The 24,203-nt window shown below is 49.6% G+C and overlaps 1 protein-coding gene across 1 annotated transcript in view; it reads right to left on the bottom strand.

Moving 5' to 3' along the window:
* SUSD2 (sushi domain containing 2) overlaps positions 1–24,203 on the bottom strand; it is a 384,956-nt gene that overhangs the window by 298,236 nt on the left and 62,517 nt on the right. Inside the window, exons 4-5 of the mRNA XM_063964306.1 lie at positions 21,370–21,537; positions 18,982–19,156 (exon numbers count right to left, since the gene is read on the bottom strand). Coding sequence (XP_063820376.1) covers positions 18,982–19,156; positions 21,370–21,537 — 343 coding nt within the window. The remainder of the gene's footprint in view (positions 1–18,981; positions 19,157–21,369; positions 21,538–24,203) is intronic.

The raw sequence follows: 24,203 nt of genomic DNA on the forward strand, positions 1-24,203 counted from the left end.
CTGGGGAGCTGTCTTCCAGCTGCACTGTGAAGAAAAAATGGCGCCAGTGTGCTGAGGGAGATAGCCCCGCCCCTTTTTCGGCTGACTTTTCTCCCGCTTTTTTCATGGATTCTGGCAGGGGTAATTTATCACATATATAGCCCTGGGACTATATATTGTGATGATTTGCCAGCCAAGGTGTATTATATTGCCCTCAGGGCGCGCCCCCCCCCCCCCCCCCCAGCACCCTGCACCCATCAGTGACCGGAGTGTGAGGTGTGCATGAGGAGCAATGGCGCACAGCTGCAGTGCTGTGCGCTAACTTGTTGAAGACAGAAGTCTTCTGCCGCCGGTTCTCCGGAACACTTCTTGCTTCTGGCTCTGTAAGGGGGCTGGCGGCGCGGCTCCGGGACCGAACACCAAGGTCGGGTCCTGCGGTCGATCCCTCTGGAGCTAATGGTGTCCAGTAGCCTAAGAAGCCCAAACTACCACCAGTTAGGTAGGTTCGCTTCTTCTCCCCTTAGTCCCTCGCTGCAGTGAGTCTGTTGCCAGCAGATCTCACTGTAAAATAAAAAACCTAAAATATACTTTCTTTCTAGGAGCTCAGGAGAGCCCCTAGTGTGCATCCAGCTCAGCCGGGCACAAGATTCTAACTGAGGTCTGGAGGAGGGTCATAGTGGGAGGAGCCAGTGCACACCAGGTAGTCCTAAAGCTTTCTTTAGTTGTGCCCAGTCTTCTGCGGAGCCGCTAATCCCCATGGTCCTTACGGAGTCCCAGCATCCACTTAGGACGTCAGAGAAATATTATGTATTATGGAAACTCATATTATGCGCTTTTAGATGTGTCCTCGTAGGCTTATATAAAACACAGACAGACAAAACATACAGCAAGCTGTGCTTTGTAAACTGAACAAGAGACAAAATGGAAAAATATTCAGAAAACAGTCACTGTATATTATTACTGCTATTCAGGGGCGTCAGAACGTTTTTAGGTTGGGGGGGGCAAGATATAGTCTAGAGATGAGCGCCTGAAATTTTTCGGGTTTTGGTTTTGGGTTCGGTTCCGCGGCCGTGTTTTGGGTTCGACCGCGTTTTGGCAAAACCTCACCGAATTTTTTTTGTCGGATTCGGGTGTGTTTTGGATTCGGGTGTTTTTTTTTAAAAACACTAAAAAACAGCTTAAATCATAGAATTTGGGGGTCATTTTGATCCCATATTATTATTAACCTCAAAAACCATAATTTCCACTCATTTTCAGTCTATTCTGAATACCTCACACCTCACAATATTATTTTTAGTCCTAAAATTTGCACCAAGGTCGCTGGATGACTAAGCTAAGCGACACTAGTGGCCGACACAAACACCTGGCCCATCTAGGAGTGGCACTGCAGTGTCACGCAGGATGTCCCTTCCAAAAAACCCTCCCCAATCAGCACATGACGCAAAGAAAAAAAGAGGCGCAATGAGGTAGCTGACTGTGTGAGTAAGATAAGCGACCCTAGTGGCCGACACAAACACCGGGCCCATTTAGGAGTGGCACTGCAGTGTCACGCAGGATGTCCCTTCCAAAAAACCCTCCCCAAACAGCACATGACGCAAAGAAAAAGAAAAGAAAAAAGAGGTGCAAGATGGAATTGTCCTTGGGCCCTCCCACCCACCCTTATGTTGTATAAACAAAACAGGACATGCACACTTTAACCAACCCATCATTTCAGTGACAGGGTCTGCCACACGACTGTGACTGATATGACGGGTTGGTTTGGACCCCCCCCAAAAAAGAAGCAATTAATCTCTCCTTGCACAAACTGGCTCTACAGAGGCAAGATGTCCACCTCATCATCACCCTCCGATATATCACCGTGTACATCCCCCTCCTCACAGATTATCAATTCGTCCCCACTGGAATCCACCATCTCAGCTCCCTGTGTACTTTGTGGAGGCAATTGCTGCTGGTCAATGTCTCCGCGGAGGAATTGATTATAATTCATTTTAATGAACATCATCTTCTCCACATTTTCTGGATGTAACCTCGTACGCCGATTGCTGACAAGGTGAGCGGCGGCACTAAACACTCTTTCGGAGTACACACTTGTGGGAGGGCAACTTAGGTAGAATAAAGCCAGTTTGTGCAATGGCCTCCAAATTGCCTCTTTTTCCTGCCAGTATAAGTATGGACTGTGTGACGTGCCTACTTGGATGCGGTCACTCATATAATCCTCCACCATTCTTTCAATGGTGAGAGAATCATATGCAGTGACAGTAGACGACATGTCCGTAATCGTTGTCAGGTCCTTCAGTCCGGACCAGATGTCAGCATCAGCAGTCGCTCCAGACTGCCCTGCATCACCGCCAGCGGGTGGGCTCGGAATTCTGAGCCTTTTCCTCGCACCCCCAGTTGCGGGAGAATGTGAAGGAGGAGATGTTGACAGGTCGCGTTCCGCTTGACTTGACAATTTTCTCACCAGCAGGTCTTTCAACCCCAGCAGACTTGTGTCTGCCGGAAAGAGAGATCCAAGGTAGGCTTTAAATCTAGGATCGAGCACGGTGGCCAAAATGTAGTGCTCTGATTTCAACAGATTGACCACCCGTGAATCCTTGTTAAGCGAATTAAGGGCTCCATCCACAAGTCCCACATGCCTAGCGGAATCGCTCCGTGTTAGCTCCTCCTTCAATGTCTCCAGCTTCTTCTGCAAAAGCCTGATGAGGGGAATGACCTGACTCAGGCTGGCAGTGTCTGAACTGACTTCACGTGTGGCAAGTTCAAAGGGCATCAGAACCTTGCACAACGTTGAAATCATTCTCCACTGCGCTTGAGACAGGTGCATTCCACCTCCTATATCGTGCTCAATTGTATAGGCTTGAATGGCCTTTTGCTGCTCCTCCAACCTCTGAAGCATATAGAGGGTTGAATTCCACCTCGTTACCACTTCTTGCTTCAGATGATGGCAGGGCAGGTTCAGTAGTTTTTGGTGGTGCTCCAGTCTTCTGTACGTGGTGCCTGTACTCCGAAAGTGTCCCGCAATTTTTCTGGCCACCGACAGCATCTCTTGCACGCCCCTGTCGTTTTTTAAATAATTCTGCACCACCAAATTCAAGGTATGTGCAAAACATGGGACGTGCTGGAATTTGCCCATATTTAATGCACACACAATATTGCTGGCGTTGTCCGATGCCACAAATCCACAGGAGAGTCCAATTGGGGTAAGCCATTCCGCGATGATCTTCCTCAGTTGCCGTAAGAGGTTTTCAGCTGTGTGCGTATTCTGGAAACCGGTGATACAAAGCATAGCCTGCCTAGGAAAGAGTTGGCGTTTGCGAGATGCTGCTACTGGTGCCGCCGCTGCTGTTCTTGTGGCGGGAGTCCATACATCTACCCAGTGGGCTGTCACAGTCATATAGTCATGACCCTGCCCTGCTCCACTTGTCCACATGTCCGTGGTTAAGTGGACATTGGGTACAACTGCATTTTTTAGGACACTGGTGAGTCTTTTTCTGACGTCCGTGTACATTCTCGGTATCGCCTGCCTAGAGAAGTGGAACCTAGATGGTATTTGGTAACGGGGGCACACTGCCTCAATAAATTGTCTAGTTCCCTGTGAACTAACGGCGGATACCGGACGCACGTCTAACACCAACATAGTTGTCAAGGCCTCAGTTATCCGCTTTGCAGCAGGATGACTGCTGTGATATTTCATCTTCCTCGCAAAGGACTGTTGAACAGTCAATTGCTTACTGGAAGTAGTACAAGTGGGCTTACGACTTCCCCTCTGGGATGACCATCGACTCCCAGCAGCAACAACAGCAGCGCCAGCAGCAGTAGGCGTTACACGCAAGGATGCATCGGAGGAATCCCAGGCAGGAGAGGACTCGTCAGAATTGCCAGTGACATTGCCTGCAGGACTATTGGCATTCCTGGGGAAGGAGGAAATTGACACTGAGGGAGTTGGTGGGGTGGTTTGCGTGAGCTTGGTTACAAGAGGAAGGGATTTACTGGTCAGTGGACTGCTTCCGCTGTCACCCAAAGTTTTTGAACTTGTCACTGACTTATTATGAATGCGCTGCAGGTGACGTATAAGGGAGGATGTTCCGAGGTGGTTAACGTACTTACCCCTACTTATTACAGCTTGACAAAGGGAACACACGGCTTGACACCTGTTGTCCGCATTTCTGTTGAAATAGTTCCACACCGAAGAGCTGATTTTTTTGGTATTTTCACCAGGCATGTCAACGGCCATATTCCTCCCACGGACAACAGGTGTCTCCCCGGGTGCCTGACTTAAACAAACCACCTCACCATCAGAATCCTCCTGGTCAATTTCCTCCCCAGCGCCAGCAACACCCATATCCTCCTCATCCTGGTGTACTTCAACACTGACATCTTCAATCTGACTATCAGGAACTGGACTGCGGGTGCTCCTTCCAGCACTTGCAGGGGGCATGCAAATGGTGGAAGGCACATGCTCTTCACGTCCAGTGTTGGGAAGGTCAGGCATCGCAACCGACACAATTGGACTCTCCTTGTGGATTTGGGATTTCGAAGAACGCACAGTTCTTTGCGGTGCTACTGCTTTTGCCAGCTTGAGTCTTTTCATTTTTCTAGCGAGAGGCTGAGTGCCTCCATCCTCATGTGAAGCTGAACCACTAGCCATGAACATAGGCCAGGGCCTCAGCCGTTCCTTGCCACTCCGTGTGGTAAATGGCATATTGGCAAGTTTACGCTTCTCCTCCGACAATTTTATTTTAGGTTTTGGAGTCCTTTTTTTACTGATATTTGGTGTTTTGGATTTGACATGCTCTGTACTATGACATTGGGCATCGGCCTTGGCAGACGACGTTGCTGGCATTTCATCGTCTCGGCCATGACTAGTGGCAGCAGCTTCAGCACGAGGTGGAAGTGGATCTTGATCTTTCCCTAATTTTGGAACCTCAACATTTTTGTTCTCCATATTTTAATAGGCACAACTAAAAGGCACCTCAGGTAAACAATGGAGATGGATGGATACTAGTATACAATTATGGACGGACTGCCGAGTGCCGACACAGAGGTAGCTACAGCCGTGAACTACCGTACTGTGTCTGCTGCTAATATAGACTGGTTGATAAAGAGATGTCGTAGTATGTATGTATGAAGAAGAAAGAAAAAAAAACCACGGTTAGGTGGTATACAATTATGGACGGACTGCAGAGTGCCGACACAGAGGTAGCCACAGCCGTGAACTACCGTACTGTACTGTGTCTGCTGCTAATATAGACTGGTTGATAAAGAGATGTCGTAGTATGTATGTATAAAGAAGAAAGAAAAAAAAACCACGGTTAGGTGGTATACAATTATGGACGGACTGCCGAGTGCCGACACAGAGGTAGCCACAGCCGTGAACTACCGTACTGTACTGTGTCTGCTGCTAATATAGACTGGTTGATAAAGAGATGTAGTAGTATGTATGTATAAAGAAGAAAGAAAAAAAAACCACGGGTAGGTGGTATACAATTATGGACGGACTGCCGAGTGCCGACACAGAGGTAGCCACAGCAGTGAACTACCGTACTGTACTGTGTCTGCTGCTAATATAGACTGGTTGATAAAGAGATGTCGTAGTATGTATGTATGAAGAAGAAAGAAAAAAAAACCACGGTTAGGTGGTATACAATTATGGACGGACTGCCGAGTGCCGACACAGAGGTAGCCACAGCCGTGAACTACCGTACTGTACTGTGTCTGCTGCTAATATAGACTGGTTGATAAAGAGATGTCGTAGTATGTATGTATAAAGAAGAAAGAAAAAAAAACCACGGTTAGGTGGTATACAATTATGGACGGACTGCCGAGTGCCGACACAGAGGTAGCCACAGCCGTGAACTACCGTACTGTACTGTGTCTGCTGCTAATATAGACTGGTTGATAAAGAGATGTCGTAGTATGTATGTATGAAGAAGAAAGAAAAAAAAACCACGGTTAGGTGGTATACAATTATGGACGGACTGCCGAGTGCCGACACAGAGGTAGCCACAGCCGTGAACTACCGTACTGTACTGTGTCTGCTGCTAATATAGACTGGTTGATAAAGAGATGTCGTAGTATGTATGTATAAAGAAGAAAGAAAAAAAAACCACGGTTAGGTGGTATACAATTATGGACGGACTGCCGAGTGCCGACACAGAGGTAGCCACAGCCGTGAACTACCGTACTGTACTGTGTCTGCTGCTAATATAGACTGGTTGATAAAGAGATGTAGTAGTATGTATGTATAAAGAAGAAAGAAAAAAAAACCACGGGTAGGTGGTATACAATTATGGATGGACTGCCGAGTGCCGACACAGAGGTAGCTACAGCCGTGAACTACCGTACTGTGTCTGCTGCGACTGGATGATAAATAATGATATAAAAAATATATATATATCACTACTGCAGCCGGACAGGTATATATATTATATAATGACGGACCTGCTGGACACTGTCTGTCAGCAGAATGAGTTTTTTATAGAATAAAAAAAAAAACACCACACAAGTGAAGTCACACGACGAGTGTTTAACTTTTTCAGGCAATCACAATATAGTATACTACTAACTATACTGGTGGTCAGTGTGGTCAGGTCACTGGTCAGTCACACTGGCAGTGGCACTCCTGCAGCAAAAGTGTGCACTGTTTAATTTTAATATAATATGTACTCCTGGCTCCTGCTATAACCTATAACTGGCACTGCAGTGCTCCCCAGTCTCCCCCACAATTATAAGCTGTGTGAGCTGAGCACAGTCAGATATATAATATATACATAGATGATGCAGCACACTGGGCTGAGCAGTGCACACAGATATGGTATGTGACTGTCTTGTACTCCTGGCTCCTGCTATAACCTATAACTGGCACTGCAGTGCTCCCCAGTCTCCCCCACAATTATAAGCTGTGTGAGCTGAGCACAGTCAGATATATAATATATACATAGATGATGCAGGCATGCAGCACACTGGGCTGAGCAGTGCACACAGATATGGTATGTGACTGAGTCACTGTGTGTACCGTTTTTTTCAGGCAGAGAACGGATATATTAAATAAAACAACTGCACTGCTGGTGGTCACTGTGGTCAGTCACTAAACTCTGCACTCTCTTCTACAGTATCAGCCTCAGGTCAATCTCTCTCTCTCTCTCCTAATCTAAATGGAGAGGACGCCAGCCACGTCCTCTCCCTATCAATCTCAATGCACGTGTGAAAATGGCGGCGACGCGCGGCTCCTTATATAGAATCCGAGTCTCGCGAGAATCCGACAGCGTCATGATGACGTTCGGGCGCGCTCGGGTTAACCGAGCAAGGCGGGAAGATCCGAGTCGCTCGGACCCGTGAAAAAAAACATGAAGTTCGTGCGGGTTCGGATTCAGAGAAACCGAACCCGCTCATCTCTAATATAGTCTCATTTTGGCGCCCCTAAATTGCTGAATCGCTAAAGGCCAGATCCACCTGAAATACACTGAGAAGGCCAGATCCACACTAAGGGGGTCATTCAGATCTGATCGCTGCTGTATGTTTTCACACAGTGGGCAATCAGGTATTAACGGCGCAGTGGCGTTGGACAGCAACAAAGGGTGTCGCTGGTCATCGAGGGGATGATGCGAAAAATCTGTTGGCACGGGCGTTTGCAAGGTGATTGACAGGAAGTGGCAGTTTGTGGGTGGAAACTGACCGTTTACTGGGAGTGTCCGGAAAACCGCAGGTGTGCCCAAGCGTTTTCAGGGAGGGTGTCTGGTGTCAGCTCCGGCCCGATCAGCCTGATGTGATCGCACTATAGGAGTAAGTCGTAGGCTGCGCAGAGACTGCACAAAGTGGATTTTAGTGGATTTTAGCAGCTCGGCGTACACATGCAGTCGAACACTTGCACGGCAAATATACACTACCCCTGGAGGTGGCGACTATTTGAACACAGAACAGCAAAATAAGCAGCTCAGCTCTCCCATGCAATTCTAGTTTCCCACCATGTGCCCAATGTAGCAGGGAGAGTAGGTCAAGCACTAGCAGTGACCAGTGCAGTGCTGGCGTCATGGTGACTGATAGTAGTGGCCATGGGAGTTACAGGGAGGGTGAAGGCAGGGACATAGACGGGGAGTTACAGGGAGGGTGAGGGCATGGGCGCTGACAGGGAGTTAGAAGGAGCGTGAGGAGCACTGAGGGGGGAGTTACAGGGAGGGTGAGGGCAGAGATGCTGACGGGGCATTACATGGCGGGTGAGGCAGGGACACTGATGGGTAGTTACATGGTGGGTGAGGGCAGGGACACAGACGGGGAGTTACAGGGAGGGTGAGGGCATGGGTGCTGACAGGGAGTTCGAAGGAGCATGAGGAGCACTGAGGGTCGAGTTACAGGAAGGATGAGGACTGGGACGCTGAGGGGAGAGTTACAGGGAGGGTGAGAGTAGGGATGCTGAGGGGGGAGTTAGAAGGAGGATGAGTGCACACTGAGGGGGGAGCTACATGGAGGGTGAGGGCAGGGATGCTGACGGGGAGTTACAGGGAGGGTGAGGGCATGGGTGCTGATGGGGTGTTAAAGGGAGGGTCAAGGCAGGGGCACTGAGGGGGGAGTTACAGGGAGGGTAAGGGCAGGGGCACCGAGGATGGACTTACAGGGAGTGAGGGAAGGGGCATATAAAAATAGCTTTATTAGAACAAATGAAATACTCTAAATCCAAGTGTGGATTAAACATTCACATACACATTATAACATACGGAGAGCCACTACCCCCCCCCCCCCCAACTGCTGATTACCATATATTTGGAGTGTAAGTAGCGCCTCCTCTTTTCTTTAGGAAGAGGCAGCAGCCTGTCACACATGGGATTCTGTCTGTGTGCTACGGCTATCACTTTGATTTAGAGCAGCCCACTGGGGAGGCGGAGCTCGGGACTCGGAGAGTACCTAGAGCTGCCTGAGATAGTGTGGTCTTCCTGGGCGGGTGAGCGGCACATCTCTTCATGCCGCCATCGCCACTGCTGCTCTGCCTGTGGTAAGTGAGACAGGCTCTGGCAGCAGCGGCAGCAACAGGCAGAACTGTGCGGCTCCCTCAGTAAGGAGGCAGAGAGGGGGGAGCTGCTTTTCATGAGGCATTTCTAAGCAAGGAGGTGTGACAGGGAGATAGAAAGTGTCAGGGAAATAGTGGCTTACAAAAAGACATTGGGTGACAGAAAAATAGTGGGTGACGGTGAGGGAGACAGGGAGATACTAGGTGATGGAGACACTGGGTGAAAGGTAGAGAGGGTGACAGGGAGAGAGAGCTACAGGGAGATAATGGGTGACATGGTGAGGGTGACAGGGGGATAGTGGGTGACATGGTGAGGGTGACAGGTGGATAGTGGGTGACATGGTGTGGGTGACAGGTGGATAGTGGGTGACATAGTGAGGGTGGCAGGTGGATAGTGGGTGACAGGGGGATAGTGGGTGACATGGTGAGGGTGACAGGGGGATAGTGGGTGACATGGTGAGGGTGACAGGTGGATAGTGGGTGACAGTTGGATAGTGGGTGACATGGTGAGGGTGACAAGGGGATAGTGGGTGACATGGTGAGGGTGAGAGGTGGATAGTGGGTGACATGCTGAGGGTGACAGGGGGATAGTGGGTGACATGGTGAGGGTGACGGGGGGATAGTGGGTGACATGGTGAGGGTGACGGGGGGATAGTGGGTGACATGAGGGTGATGGGGGGATAGTGGGTGACATGGTGAGGGTGACGGGGGATAGTGGGTGACAGCGAGGGTGACAGGTGGATAGTGGGTGACATGGTGAGGGTGACAGGGGGATAGTGGGTGACATGGTGAGGGTGACAGGGGATAGTGGGTGACATGGTGAGGGTGACGGGGGATAGTGGGTGACATGAGGGTGACGGGGGGATAGTGGGTGACATGGTGAGGGTGACGGGGGGATAGTGGGTGACATGGTGAGGGTGACAGGTGGATAGTGGGTATAAGGTGGATAGTGGGTGACATGGTGAGGGTGACAGGGGTATAGTGGGTGACAGGGGGATAGTGGGTGACATTATGAGGGTGAGAGGTGGATAGTGGGTAACATGCTGAGGGTGACAGGGGAATAGTGGGTGACATGGTGAGGGTGAGAGGTGGATAGTAGGTGACATGGTGAGGGTGACAGGGGGATAGTCGGTGACATGGTGAGGGTGATGGGGGGGATAGTGGGTGACATGGTGAGGGTGACGGGGATAGTGGGTGACATGAGGGTGACGGGGTGATAGTGGGTGACATGGTGAGGGTGACGGGGGGATAGTGGGTGACATGGTGAGGGTGACAGGTGGATAGTGGGTATAAGGTGGATAGTGGGTGACATGGTGAGGGTGACAGGGGTATAGTGGGTGACAGGGGGATAGTGGGTGACATTATGAGGGTGAGAGGTGGATAGTGGGTGACATGCTGAGGGTGACAGGGGAATAGTGGGTGACATGGTGAGGGTGAGAGGTGGATAGTAGGTGACATGGTGAGGGTGACAGGGGGATAGTCGGTGACATGGTGAGGGTGATGGGGGGATAGTGGGTGACATGGTGAGGGTGACGGGGATAGTGGGTGACATGAGGGTGACGGGGGATAGTGGGTGACATGGTGAGGGTGACGGGGGGATAGTGGGTGACATGGTGAGGGTGACAGGGGGATAGTGGGTGACATGGTGAGGGTGATGGGGGGATAGTGGGTGACATGGTGAGGGTGACGGGGATAGTGGGTGAAATGAGGGTGACGGGGATAGTGGGTGACATGAGGGTGACGGGGGATAGTGGGTGACATGGTGAGGGTGACGGGGGGGATAGTGGGTGACATGGTGAGGGTGACGGGGGGATAGTGGGTGACATGGTGAGGGTGACAGGGCGATAGTGGGTGACATGGTGAGGGTGACAGGTGGATAGTGGGTGACATAGTGAGGGTGACAGGTGGATAGTGAGTGACATGGTGAGGGTGACAGGGGGATAGTGAATGATAGGGCACAGCCAGCCTCCTAACCCCCCCCCCCCCCCCCCCACACTGCACGGTGACAGGGGCAGGGGATGCCTCCCAGCAGCACTGACAGCCTCCTCCCCCACCCCCCCTTTCACAGAGCACAGAGGATGCCTCCAGTGGCACAGCCAGCCTCCTCTACCCCTAGTCACAGGGGATGCTTCCAGCGGCGTCTGAGGCAGCTTCCTCCCCCTCCCCCGCTGTCACAGGGGAAGATGCCTCCAGCCGCCTCTTCCCTCTCTCCCCCACGCTGTCCCCGGGGATGCCTCCAGCCGCTCAGTCCACAGCCAGCCTCCTCACCCTCTCCGTTCCCGCTCACCTGTTCGGCTCCAGGCTCAGTAGATCCGCCATCGGCTGCATCCATCGCGCGCGGAGAGATCCCCTCCTCCCTCAAGCTGACGGCCGGGATGCTCGCACCTCGCAGAGCAGAACTCAAGGAGGCGGAGCTCCTCTGGCTGCAGGGATGCTGCTGCTGCTGCTGCTGCTGCTGTGTGACTAGCAGCGCAGCGGCAGCTATAACAAACAAAAAAATGCCTGAAAATGACGGGGGAGGGGTCCGCACTGGGCGCGGGACGGTCACGTTCACTGCACGGAGCGGAGGATGTAATGTGCGGTCTTTCACCTGACCGCAAATCGCTCCTCCGCTCCTCCTCTATCCTGATCGGCGCCTCTCTATCTTTGGGGGGGGGGCGAGCTGCCCCCTTGCCCCCCCAGTTCCGACGCCTCTGCTGCTATTACAGTTGCTATTATACAGTAGTTGTGCATTTTGGGGACATTGGGACTTGTGTAATAGCCAGCGAGATGAAGGCACAGGCGTGATTCTGATGAGTCTGTCTTTATTTTTAAAGTAGCAATCATTTAAGATGGTTTTGCCTATTAAATGATTGCCTCTTTAAAAATATGGAATCTCACCAGAGTCTGCATCTTACAGTCTATTACATAAGCCCAGAGGCGTCGGAACTGGGGGGGCAAGGGGGCAGCTCGCCCCCCCCCCAAAGATAGAGAGGCGCCGATCAGGATAGAGGAGGAGCGATGTGCGGTCAGGTGAAAGACCGCACATTACATCCTCCGCTCCGTGCAGTGAACGTGACCGTCCCGCGCCCAGTGCGGACCCCTCCCCCGTCATTTTCAGGCATTTTTTTGTTTGTTATAGCTGCGCTGCTAGTCACACAGCAGCAGCAGCATCCCTGCAGCCAGAGGAGCTCCGCCTCCTTGAGTTCTGCTCTGCAAGGTGCGAGCATCCCGGCCGTCAGCTTGAGGGAGGAGGGGATCTCTCCGCGCGCGATGGATGCAGCCGATGGCGGATCTACTGAGCCTGGAGCCGGACAGGTGAGCGGGAACGGAGAGGGTGAGGAGGCTGGCTGTGGACTGAGCGGCTGGAGGCATCCCCGGGGACAGCGTGGGGGAGAGAGGGAAGAGGCGGCTGGAGGCATCATCCCCTGTGACAGCGGGGGAGGGGGAGGAAGCTGCCTCAGACGCCGCTGGAAGCATCCCCTGTGACTAGGGGTAGAGGAGGCTGGCTGTGCCACTGGAGGCATCCTCTGTGCTCTGTGAAAGGGGGGGTGGGGGAGGAGGCTGTCAGTGCTGCTGGGAGGCATCCCCTGCCCCTGTCACCGTGCAGTGGGGGGGGGGGGGTTAGGAGGCTGGCTGTGCCCTATCATTCACTATCCCCCTGTCACCCTCACCATGTCACTCACTATCCACCTGTCACCCTCACTATGTCACCCACTATCCACCTGTCACCCTCACCATGTCACCCACTATCGCCCCGTCACCCTCACCATGTCACCCACTATCCCCCCCGTCACCCTCACCATGTCACCCACTATCCCCCGTCACCCTCATGTCACCCACTATCCCCGTCACCCTCATTTCACCCACTATCCCCGTCACCCTCACCATGTCACCCACTATCCCCCCATCACCCTCACCATGTCACCCACTATCCCCCTGTCACCCTCACCATGTCACCCACTATCCCCCCGTCACCCTCACCATGTCACCCACTATCCCCCGTCACCCTCATGTCACCCACTATCCCCGTCACCCTCACCATGTCACCCACTATCCCCCCATCACCCTCACCATGTCACCGACTATCCCCCTGTCACCCTCACCTTGTCACCTACTATCCACCTCTCACCCTCACCATGTCACCCACTATTCCCCTGTCACCCTCAGCATGTTACCCACTATCCACCTCTCACCCTCATAATGTCACCCACTATCCCCCTGTCACCCACTATACCCCTGTCACCCTCACCATGTCACCCACTATCCACCTTATACCCACTATCCACCTGTCACCCTCACCATGTCACCCACTATCCCCCCGTCACCCTCACCATGTCACCCACTATCCCCCCGTCACCCTCATGTCACCCACTATCCCCCGTCACCCTCACCATGTCACCCACTATCCCCTGTCACCCTCACCATGTCACCCACTATCCCCCTGTCACCCTCACCATGTCACCCACTATCCACCTGTCACCCTCGCTGTCACCCACTATCCCCCGTCACCCTCACCATGTCACCCACTATCCCCCCATCACCCTCATGTCACCCACTATCCCCCCGTCACCCTCACCATGTCACCCACTATCCCCCCGTCACCCTCACCATGTCACCCACTATCCCCCTGTCACCCTCAGCATGTCACCCACTATCCACCTCTCACCCTCACCATGTCACCCACTATCCCCTTGTCACCCTCACCATGTCACCCCACTATCCAACTGTCACCCTCACTGTCACCCACTATCCACCTGTCACCCTCACCATGTCACCCACTATCCCCCTGTCACCCTCACCATGTCACCCCACTATCCCCCTGTCACCCACTATCCACCTGCCACCCTCACTATGTCACCCACTATCCACCTGTCACCCACACCATGTCACCCACTATCCCCCCATCACCCTCACCATGTCACCCACTATCCCCCTGTCACCCTCACCATGTCACCCACTATCCCCCCGTCACCCTCACCATGTCACCCACTATCCCCCGTCACCCTCATGTCACCCACTATCCCCGTCACCCTCACCATGTCACCCACTATCCCCCCATCACCCTCACCATGTCACCGACTATCCCCGTCACCCTCACCATGTCACCTACTATCCACCTCTCACCCTCACCATGTCACCCACTATTCCCCTGTCACCCTCAGCATGTCACCCACTATCCACCTCTCACCCTCATAATGTCACCCACTATCCCCCTGTCACCCACTATACCCCTGTCACCCTCACCATGTCACCCACTATCCACCTTATACCCACTATCCACCTGTCACCCTCACCATGTCACCCACTATCCCCCCGTCACCCTCACCATGTCACCCACTATCACCCCGTCACCCTCATGTCACCCACTATCCCCGTCACCCTCACCATGTCACCCACTATCCCCCCCATCACCCTCACCATGTCACCGACTATCCCCCTGTCACCCTCACCATGTCACCTACTATCCACCTCTCACCCTCACCATGTCACCCACTATTCCCCTGTCACCCTCAGCATGTTACCCACTATCCACCTCTCACCCTCATAATGTCACCCACTATCCCCCTGTCACCCACTATACCCCTGTCACCCTCACCATGTCACCCACTATCCACCTTATACCCACTATCCACCTGTCACCCTCACCATGTCACCCACTATCCCCCCGTCACCCTCACCATGTCACCCACTATCCCCCCGTCACCCTCATGTCACCCACTATCCCCCGTCACCCTCACCATGTCACCCACTATCCCCTGTCACCCTCACCATGTCACCCACTATCCCCCTGTCACCCTCACCATGTCACCCACTATCCACCTGTCACCCTCGCTGTCACCCACTATCCCCCGTCACCCTCACCATGTCACCCACTATCCCCCCATCACCCTCATGTCACCCACTATCCCCCCGTCACCCTCACCATGTCACCCACTATCCCCCCGTCACCCTCACCATGTCACCCACTATCCCCCTGTCACCCTCAGCATGTCACCCACTATCCACCTCTCACCCTCACCATGTCACCCACTATCCCCTTGTCACCCTCACCATGTCACCCACTATCCAACTGTCACCCTCACTGTCACCCACTATCCACCTGTCACCCTCACCATGTCACCCACTATCCCCCTGTCACCCTCACCATGTCACCCACTATCCCCCTGTCACCCACTATCCACCTGCCACCCTCACTATGTCACCCACTATCCACCTGTCACCCACACCATGTCACCCACTATCCCCCTGTCACCCTCACCATGTCACCCATTATCTCCCTGTAGCTCTCTCTCCCTGTCACCCTCTCTACCTTTCACCCAGTGTCTCCATCACCTAGTATCGCCCTGTCTCCCTCACCGTCACCCACTATTTTTCTGTCACCCAATGTCTTTTTGTAAGCCACTATTTCCCTGACACTTTCTATCTCCCTGTCACACCTCCTTGCTGAGAAATGCCTCATGAAAAGCAGCTCCCCCCTCTCTGCCTCCTTACTGAGGGAGCCGCACAGTTCTGCCTGTTGCTGCCGCTGCTGCCAGAGCCTGTCTCACTTACCACAGGCAGAGCAGCAGTGGCGATGGCGGCATGAAGAGATGTGCCGCTCACCCGCCCAGGAAGACCACACTATCTCAGGCAGCTCTAGGTACTCTCCGAGTCCCGAGCTCCGCCTCCCCAGTGGGCTGCTCTAAATCAAAGTGATAGCCGTAGCACACAGACAGAATCCCATGTGTGACAGGCTGCTGCCTCTTCCTAAAGAAAAGAGGAGGCGCTACTTACACTCCAAATATATGGTAATCAGCAGTTGGGGGGGGGGGGGGGGGTAGTGGCTCTCCGTATGTTATAATGTGTATGTGAATGTTTAATCCACACTTGGATTTAGAGTATTTCATTTGTTCTAATAAAGCTATTTTTATATGCCCCTTCCCTCACTCCCTGTAAGTCCATCCTCGGTGCCCCTGCCCTTACCCTCCCTGTAACTCCCCCCTCAGTGCCCCTGCCTTGACCCTCCCTTTAACACCCCATCAGCACCCATGCCCTCACCCTCCCTGTAACTCCCCGTCAGCATCCCTGCCCTCACCCTCCATGTAGCTCCCCCCTCAGTGTGCACTCATCCTCCTTCTAACTCCCCCCTCAGCATCCCTACTCTCACCCTCCCTGTAACTCTCCCCTCAGCGTCCCAGTCCTCATCCTTCCTGTAACTCGACCCTCAGTGCTCCTCATGCTCCTTCGAACTCCCTGTCAGCACCCATGCCCTCACCCTCCCTGTAACTCCCCGTCTGTGTCCCTGCCCTCACCCACCATGTAACTACCCATCAGTGTCCCTGCCTCACGCGCCATGTAACGCCCCGTCAGCATCTCTGCCCTCACCCTCCCTGTAACTCCCCCCTCAGTGCTCCTCACGCTCCTTCTAACTCCCTGTCAGCGCCCATGCCCTCACCCTCCCTGTAACTCCCCGTCTATGTCCCTGCCTTCACCCTCCCTGTAACTCCCATGGCCACTACTATCAGTCACCATGACGCCAGCACTGCACTGGTCACTGCTAGTGCTTGACCTACTCTCCCTGCTACATTGGGCACATGGTGGGAAACTAGAATTGCATGGGAGAGCTGAGCTGCTTATTTTGCTGTTCTGTGTTCAAATAGTCGCCACCTCCAGGGGTAGTGTATATTTGCCGTGCAAGTGTTCGACTGCATGTGTACGCCGAGCTGCTAAAATCCACTAAAATCCACTTTGTGCAGTCTCTGCGCAGCCTACGACTTACTCCTATAGTGCGATCACATCAGGCTGATCGGGCCGGAGCCGACACCAGACACCCTCCCTGAAAACGCTTGGGCACACCTGCGGTTTTCCGGACACTCCCAGTAAACGGTCAGTTTCCACCCACAAACTGCCACTTCCTGTCAATCACCTTGCAAACGCCCGTGCCAACAGATTTTTCGCATCATCCCCTCGATGACCAGTGACACCCTTTGTTGCTGTCCAACGCCACTGCGCCGTTAATACCTGATTGCCCACTGTGTGAAAACATACAGCAGCGATCAGATCTGAATGACCCCCTTAGTGTGGATCTGGCCTTCTCAGTGTATTTCAGGTGGATCTGGCCTTTAGCGATTCAGCAATTTAGGGGCGCCAAAATGAGACTATATCTTGCCCCCCCCAACCTAAAAACGTTCTGACGCCCCTGCATAAGCCCCATCCTCTAAGAGAAAAAAGGATGACATTTTCAGTAAATAAACCAACATAGGGTGTACACGAAGAGTACACAGTATACGTAAAACACATTGCATGCCTGGTGGCACAGTGGGTGGCATTGCTGCCTCACAGTGCTGAGGTCATGGGTTCAATTTTGATCATTTTAACTGTAAACTCCACTGAGGCGGAGACTGACATCAACGATTAAACATTCTCTTAAAAGATCTGTGTAAAGGAAAGGCACTATGCAAATAAAGGCTAATCAGTTTTAAAAATCCTCTAAAAAGTGATGCTTCCTTCTTTAATGTTAACTCCACACAGGCATTTGCTCCATCTAAGGCCCACTTTACATGCCACTCTGTAGCAGCCCTTTAGGAAAACACAAAACATGCCTAGATTTTTTTTCCAATTTGTTTTTACTGAAGCAAGACATAACAAATAATAAGTTGTATATCAAGTATACAATATTAACAGTAAAAGTCGATCGATAATCGTCCATTGAAGTCATAACATAAAGAAAAGCAATAGTTCATTACATTAAATGGCATTAAATGGCTCATAATGTAAAACAAGGTGTTTACAATACATGTTTAAAAATACTTCCTGTTCTGTAGATAGTTTAAAGCACCATTTAAAGTTGGGTTAGTGACATGCGGTCTGGTGAGGCAGAGCCTCTTCTGTCATACTCCAGAGTTTTCAAGATAAAAATTATATAAAAAAATACAAAAGATGATATTATAAATATCTTTGTTTTATTCTAATCATTTTTACAGTCAAAACTCTGGAGTATACTGGTCTATGACAGGTGATGCAGTGCCTCCTCTGCCTACCTTGTACACACATCTCTGATCAAAACTCACCAAATTAGAGAGTTTATTCTGCTCGCCCTCCATATGGTGAAGGGGTAGGTAGCCAGATTCCAGCAAAAGGGAAGTTGAAGGGAGTGGTGGGCATTAAGAAAAATCAGTGTCACATACTGTAGTATGACGTTTTTCTTGTGTTTCAAAAAGAGGGTTATCTTGGTGGTTAAAGGATAAATCCTGGCCATGTATATGTGCAAAGGCATGCCAAATTATCTAAAAATTGATATTCAAGGGAAGTGTTGCCAAACAAATCCCTTCCAATATCGCAGCTGAAATGAATGACTGTAGAATACGATATCTGGGAAACTGATGCCACCGTTTGATTTAGTTTGACAGAACTTTAGCAGGCTGATGAAGGGCCGCCTCCCATAACAAATATAAGAGCGGAATTGTGTATTAATCCGTATTGCATCCCTCTGGGTGAGAAAAAGGGGAAAGACTTGTAGCAAAAAAAGTAATCTAGTAAATGCAATCATTTTGATCAGATTTGCCCTTCCGAGGTAAGAAAGAGTCAGATGAAGCCACCCCCTGAGCTCATCTGTGATGTGCTTGATCACCCGAGTAATATTACATTTATACAGGTCAATGCCTAGATTTTAAACACTAATTTGCATGTGAAAATATTGGCATAATTGAGTGCTGAGTGTTCAAATCTGACTTGCCTGCATTTTCTAGGCCCCCCTCTTGAGATTTCTAAAAGGAGAGATATTGGTGGCCTCTATGGGGGTGGTGGGGCAATCCACATAATTATATGGTCTCAGGTATCTGAGAATGGCATAATCAAGCCATATATTTTACCCATTTTGCTAGGAAGGGGGAAGGATGCAAGGGGCGACCTGCTTTTCCAAGAGTCCATAGTGCAAATCTTGCCATAATATTACAATAAATAAATAGTTATAACATACAATATGTTTAATATGCAGTCAAATCTGTAGCAGTTATAAATATGTTTGCACACTATTGTACCTCTCTCCTTCGCTCTGGTTACTTGCAATGATCCTTAACATTCCTACATCCCACTGATCAAATGGAGATTGAGCAGGAACTGGCTCGAAGGAATAGCTGCCATTGTTGGGATGAGTCACGTTTAGAGTGTAGAGGTAGGTCCACTGAGCTTGCCAGGACTCACTGTATGGAACCCCTGGAAAACACATATGAGCAAGGCTCAGTTAACATAAATCTGATTTATCTTTCACAAAACAGGCGCACTAGTTGGTTGTGTAGTGCGGCATTGTGTGTTTAAATTTGTCTACTTAATTTTTTCCAATATAGCAAACTGTAACGTTAATGTTCTACAAACTCATCGGCCTTTGGAATAATTTTCAACTGATCACTTGAAAAGAATAATGAAGGGGAATTCCAAAGGAAATATTAGAATGTGCTACACATATTGCTTGAGTGTTGATGTAGATGGTAAATATAAATATCAAATTCAATGGGAAAAGGACTTAAAGAAGTCCTTCTCATTCCAAACATGGGAATCCAATTATACAGCGGCTCATAAATTGTCTTAATGCAGAGATACAATATAAAAGATACTACATCGTTTATGTCTTACTCCAGTAAAAATGCATAAAATATGGCCTACACAATCAAAATTTTGTTGGAGGAATTGCACGAAAATGGGAGACTTCTTTCATATTTTTTGGTGTCCTTACATCTAAGGATTATGGAAATAGTATTTGAATTGGCTTCAAAGGTCATAAAAGTAAATGTGCCAGTTTCTCCTCGAGTGGTATTACTCTATATTTATCCATTGGGCTTAAACAAAAATGAAAGTTATATACTAGGCCACATATTAATTACAACAGTTATATCTCAAGTCTGGAAAAACCCGTCTACAGGTTTAAATGGAATGTGACCCGGTATACCCGCTATTCACTTTTCACCTCCTTTATTTTTTCTTGGTCATTTCTCTTATCTTCTATCTCTTCTTATTCTCTCACACGTTTTGATATTTATATTCTATGGGGGAGATTCAAATGTTTGAAAAGTCAGTTGGGAGTCTGTTTTTTCCTATCTAATAGACAGGGTGAAAAAAGACACCCAACCGACTTTTCAAACATTTGAATCTCCCCCTATGTATGATATGAGCTTAATATTAAGTGTAAAAAATAACATACATGATGGTTACTTTTAGAAATCATAATTTATTATATGATATGAGTCCTGACATTTTTTGAAATGCCAATAAAAACTAATGGAAAGAACACACACAAAGCATAAAGTTTGGAATAGCTGCAAAAAAAAAACAACAATTCATTGGGCCGGATGTAATGATGGCTGAGATCACCGGAGGTGCGAGATGCCGGACGATCTTGGATGTTTTTTAAAGGGGTAATAACGTACAAGGCATTTTATTACATCCGACCCATTGAATTTGTAGAATATGGCATTTCCTTGCAATAGTCATTGCCTATGCTCCACCTGGGGCTACGTGTTCTATCCTGCACCCAAACCATTACTTCCATCTCCAGAGAGGGTCACAAAGAACTTTTTATTGTAAGAGAAACCGGCTGGGTCTATGGAAAGATCATGGGGTTTGTTTTTAATAGAAGTGGTTATTGTTTTTCCTACCTAATCTTGCAAAATGATAGGTTAACAGTGAAGACTTCAATGGGCAAATCACAGTACAATTCTCAACAGAAGTCTTTTAATAAACATTTTTTTTTTAATAAGATCTTGCGTCCATTATATGTATACCACCAAATTTGCCCATCCTGGGTTCACCATCTTTCATTGCTTATACTTTCAAATTTTAGGACATTTTGAAGAGTTATACCACAAGGCTGTAAGCACTGGGAGGGCTCAATCAGCCTCCCCTCTCTCCACTTATCTAGAGTCACCAGCCTTGCAACAGATGGACCCTATGCTTGTGATATCCGTTAATACTGATTCGGTAGTCCTTTTTACTGATTGTAAACTGTTGCAGGGCAGTTTTATTAATTTCCTTTATTTATTAGTGTTTTTTGTTAATTACTTCAAGCTATCAAGTTGGCAGTTTGAGAGAGACATGTAACATCCGTCTTGAATGATTTTTGATAAATAAGCTTTAGTTGACAAAATATTGAATAAAAACAAAAAAGCTTTTCTTCATAAACTAACAATTTCAAATCATCTGAAATCTAAAATAAACCTTTTTAATGGACTTCTCTGCTCTAACATGCTCAAACAAGAAGTTCCTGCAAAATAAAGAAAATGAATGCACAACAAAACATAGTAACGATGCATCATTGCTAAAATCTGTTTATTCAGTGAAAAACAGGAAACTCACTTCAATAAGAGTCACAAAGTGCTGAGCCCACAAACCTGCCAGATAAATATCAGAGTTACAGTTATGTATTTTGATCTTACCTGTTTCATTATAGCCCCAGACTTCTATACGGACATGATCAGCTGAGAGAATTGTTGGGTCCCAGGTCATGGTGAGAGTTCCATTGTACCCTTGGGTTGCATAGTACTGCCATTTTCTGGAGTCAATCAAAACACTCTTTTCATTCGCTGATGCTTTGCTGTGATGAACTGGGACCAAACAAAATTAAAAGAAACAATGATGTGTGTAATATTACCAATATTGTAATTTAGTCATTTGCAATATACACTGTCTTCCCATTTGAATTGTTGTTATTAATTATTTTAGGAAATCCTCAGTTAGACTGTGTACAGGATCCTGTTACTTGTTTGATAAGCAGAACTCACTGCTTATTACCTCTTTCATTAGGTGCTTTGGGGCATAGTTAAAACAATTCACATTTTAAATGTGATTGTGGTATGATAATATACAAGAAAAATCGAACATAGGGGGTCATTCTGAGTTGTTCGCTCGTTATTTTTTTCTCGCAATGGAGCGATTAGTCGCTAATGCGCATGCGCAATGTCCGCAGTGCGACTGCGCCAAGTAAATTTGCTATGCAGTTAGGTATTTTACTCACGGCATTACGAGGTTTTTCTTCGTTCTGGTGATCGTAGTGTGATTGACAGGAAGTGGGTGTTTCTGGGCGGAGACAGGGCGTTTTATGGGTGTGTGCGAAAAAACACTATTGTTTCTGGGAAAAACGCGGGAGTGGCTGGAGAAACGGAGGAGTGTCTGGGCGAACGCTGGGTGTGTTTGTGACGTCAAACCAGGAACGACAAGCACTGAACTGATCGCACTGGCAGAGTAAGTCTCGAGCTACTCAGAAACTGCACAGAGAAGTCTTTTCGCAATATTGCAAATCTTTCGTTTGCAATTTTGATAAGCTAAGATTCACTCCCAGTAGGCGGCGGCTTAGCGTGTGCAAAGCTGCTAAAAGCAGCTTGCGAGCGAACAACTCGGAATGACCCCCATAGATGTTTATAACACAAAATAAATAGAAATAAATCTTACCTGTACCTAGTGATCTCTGTCAGGAATGGCAGAGGAGTAGGAGAAACACATGCAGCATTATATTTCTGTCCGATCTCTAGGAGGAGCATGCAGGAAATGTCTCAGTGGAAGAGACGCCTCCTGCATGTAGCTGCGATCCCAGCACTGTGACCGACGTCGCAAGCTGGGATCCAACTTCGTGACCACTGATGTTTTACGCAGATGGTCAGCTGAGCACACCCCCCATTTCTGGGAACTCAGGCCTCCCCTCCACTCCCTCAACACCACTGCCTGTCAATCAGTCAGCAGCAGAGGGAAAGTGTGAGTGAGATCGCAAGGCCTGCTCTACGATATGCACAGAACGGATTTTTCGAATCCGCAGATTCACGATAATAACGAATCTGCATGCTGCAGTGGACCTGCGGTCAGGTCTGAATTAGGCCCCAAAGCCTCTAATAACATCATCTGAAGACGTTATGTTAGAAGTGCTTGGTGTGAAAAGATTTATAAACTGAAGTTAGTTAAATATAGGCTGATCTGATCAGAGGTATGGTAGTGATGAAAATGTTAGGGTATGGAGGAGATTTTGCTATGATAGGATAACACCATCTCCAGATGGGATACTAATTTGCAAACGATTCAGGAGAGGGAGCCAGGTGAAAGATGTGCCAGCTGGCGACTGCGCATGTGCATTGGCTGCCAGGCATACGAGCACGGAAGCAGTGTAACAGCAATAAGGTGGGATGTACCAAAGGGAAAATGCAGTAAAACCCCCCATTTTCGGGGGTTTTACCGCATTTTCATATGTACTAAGACCCGGCCACCAGGTTTTCGCTGCCAATGGTATCGCCGTCTTTTGATGACGATACCCTATAGAAGCCTATGGGCTTCTTTCGCACCCGCCACCCAATGCCGCACCCACAACGAACGCCGCACCCACCGCCCCGCCCCCCTCACCTGTGTCTAGGTGCCGCTCCTCGATCCCCAGCTCCTTCACCCTGCAGCATAGCCATTTCTGCTGCCAGCTGCACTGGGGAGGATGAGGAGCCATGGGGCTCTCAGCAAACGTTGGTATGGCGGCATGGGGCGGTACCGGTAAGAAATTCCCAGCCGGTACACTGTACCTGCATCCCGCTGGCTGCTGTGTGAGGGGAGAAGAGTGCAGTGCAGCGCCTCTCCTGCCCCTCAATTCTCTGTGATGTCTGGTCTCCGGCAGCTGCGGGGTAAATCTCAATAAGGTACCAGTTTGCTAGCCAATCAGAGCTCGCGGACCGGCAGCCGCGGCTCCTGATTGGCTGCCAGTCCGCGAGCTCTGATTGGCTAATGATTCGGCGCCTCATTTGAGATACACGCCGCCGGATACCGGACTATACGAGCATTGAGGGGCAGGAGAGGAGAGGCGCTGCGCTGCTCTCTCCTACCCTCACATAGCAGCAACGCACTGAGGCAGCGGTGAGCGGGGGGGGGGTTAATGGGGGCACTTTGGGGCAATGTATATCTGGCACTGTGGGCGCATATGTGTATCTGGCACTGTGGGGGCATTTGTGTCTCTGGCACTGTGGGGCAGTGTATATCTGACACTTGGGCAATGTGTATCTGACACTGGGGCATTTGTGCATCTGGCACTGTGGGGGCATTTGTGTATCTGGCACTGTGTGGGCATTTGTGTATCTGGCACTGTGGGGCAATGTATATCTGACACTGAGGGCATTTGTGTATCTGTCACTGGTCGACAGTAAGTAGGTCGACATGGTTTCTAGGTCTACGGGGACTCTAGGTTGACATGTACTAGGTCGACATGAAAAAAGGTCGACGTGAGTAAAAAAAAAATGGTGTTGTTTTC

Source organism: Pseudophryne corroboree, chromosome 1 (assembly GCF_028390025.1).
Source record: "Pseudophryne corroboree isolate aPseCor3 chromosome 1, aPseCor3.hap2, whole genome shotgun sequence".
In the NCBI taxonomy this organism is placed as follows: domain Eukaryota; kingdom Metazoa; phylum Chordata; class Amphibia; order Anura; family Myobatrachidae; genus Pseudophryne; species Pseudophryne corroboree.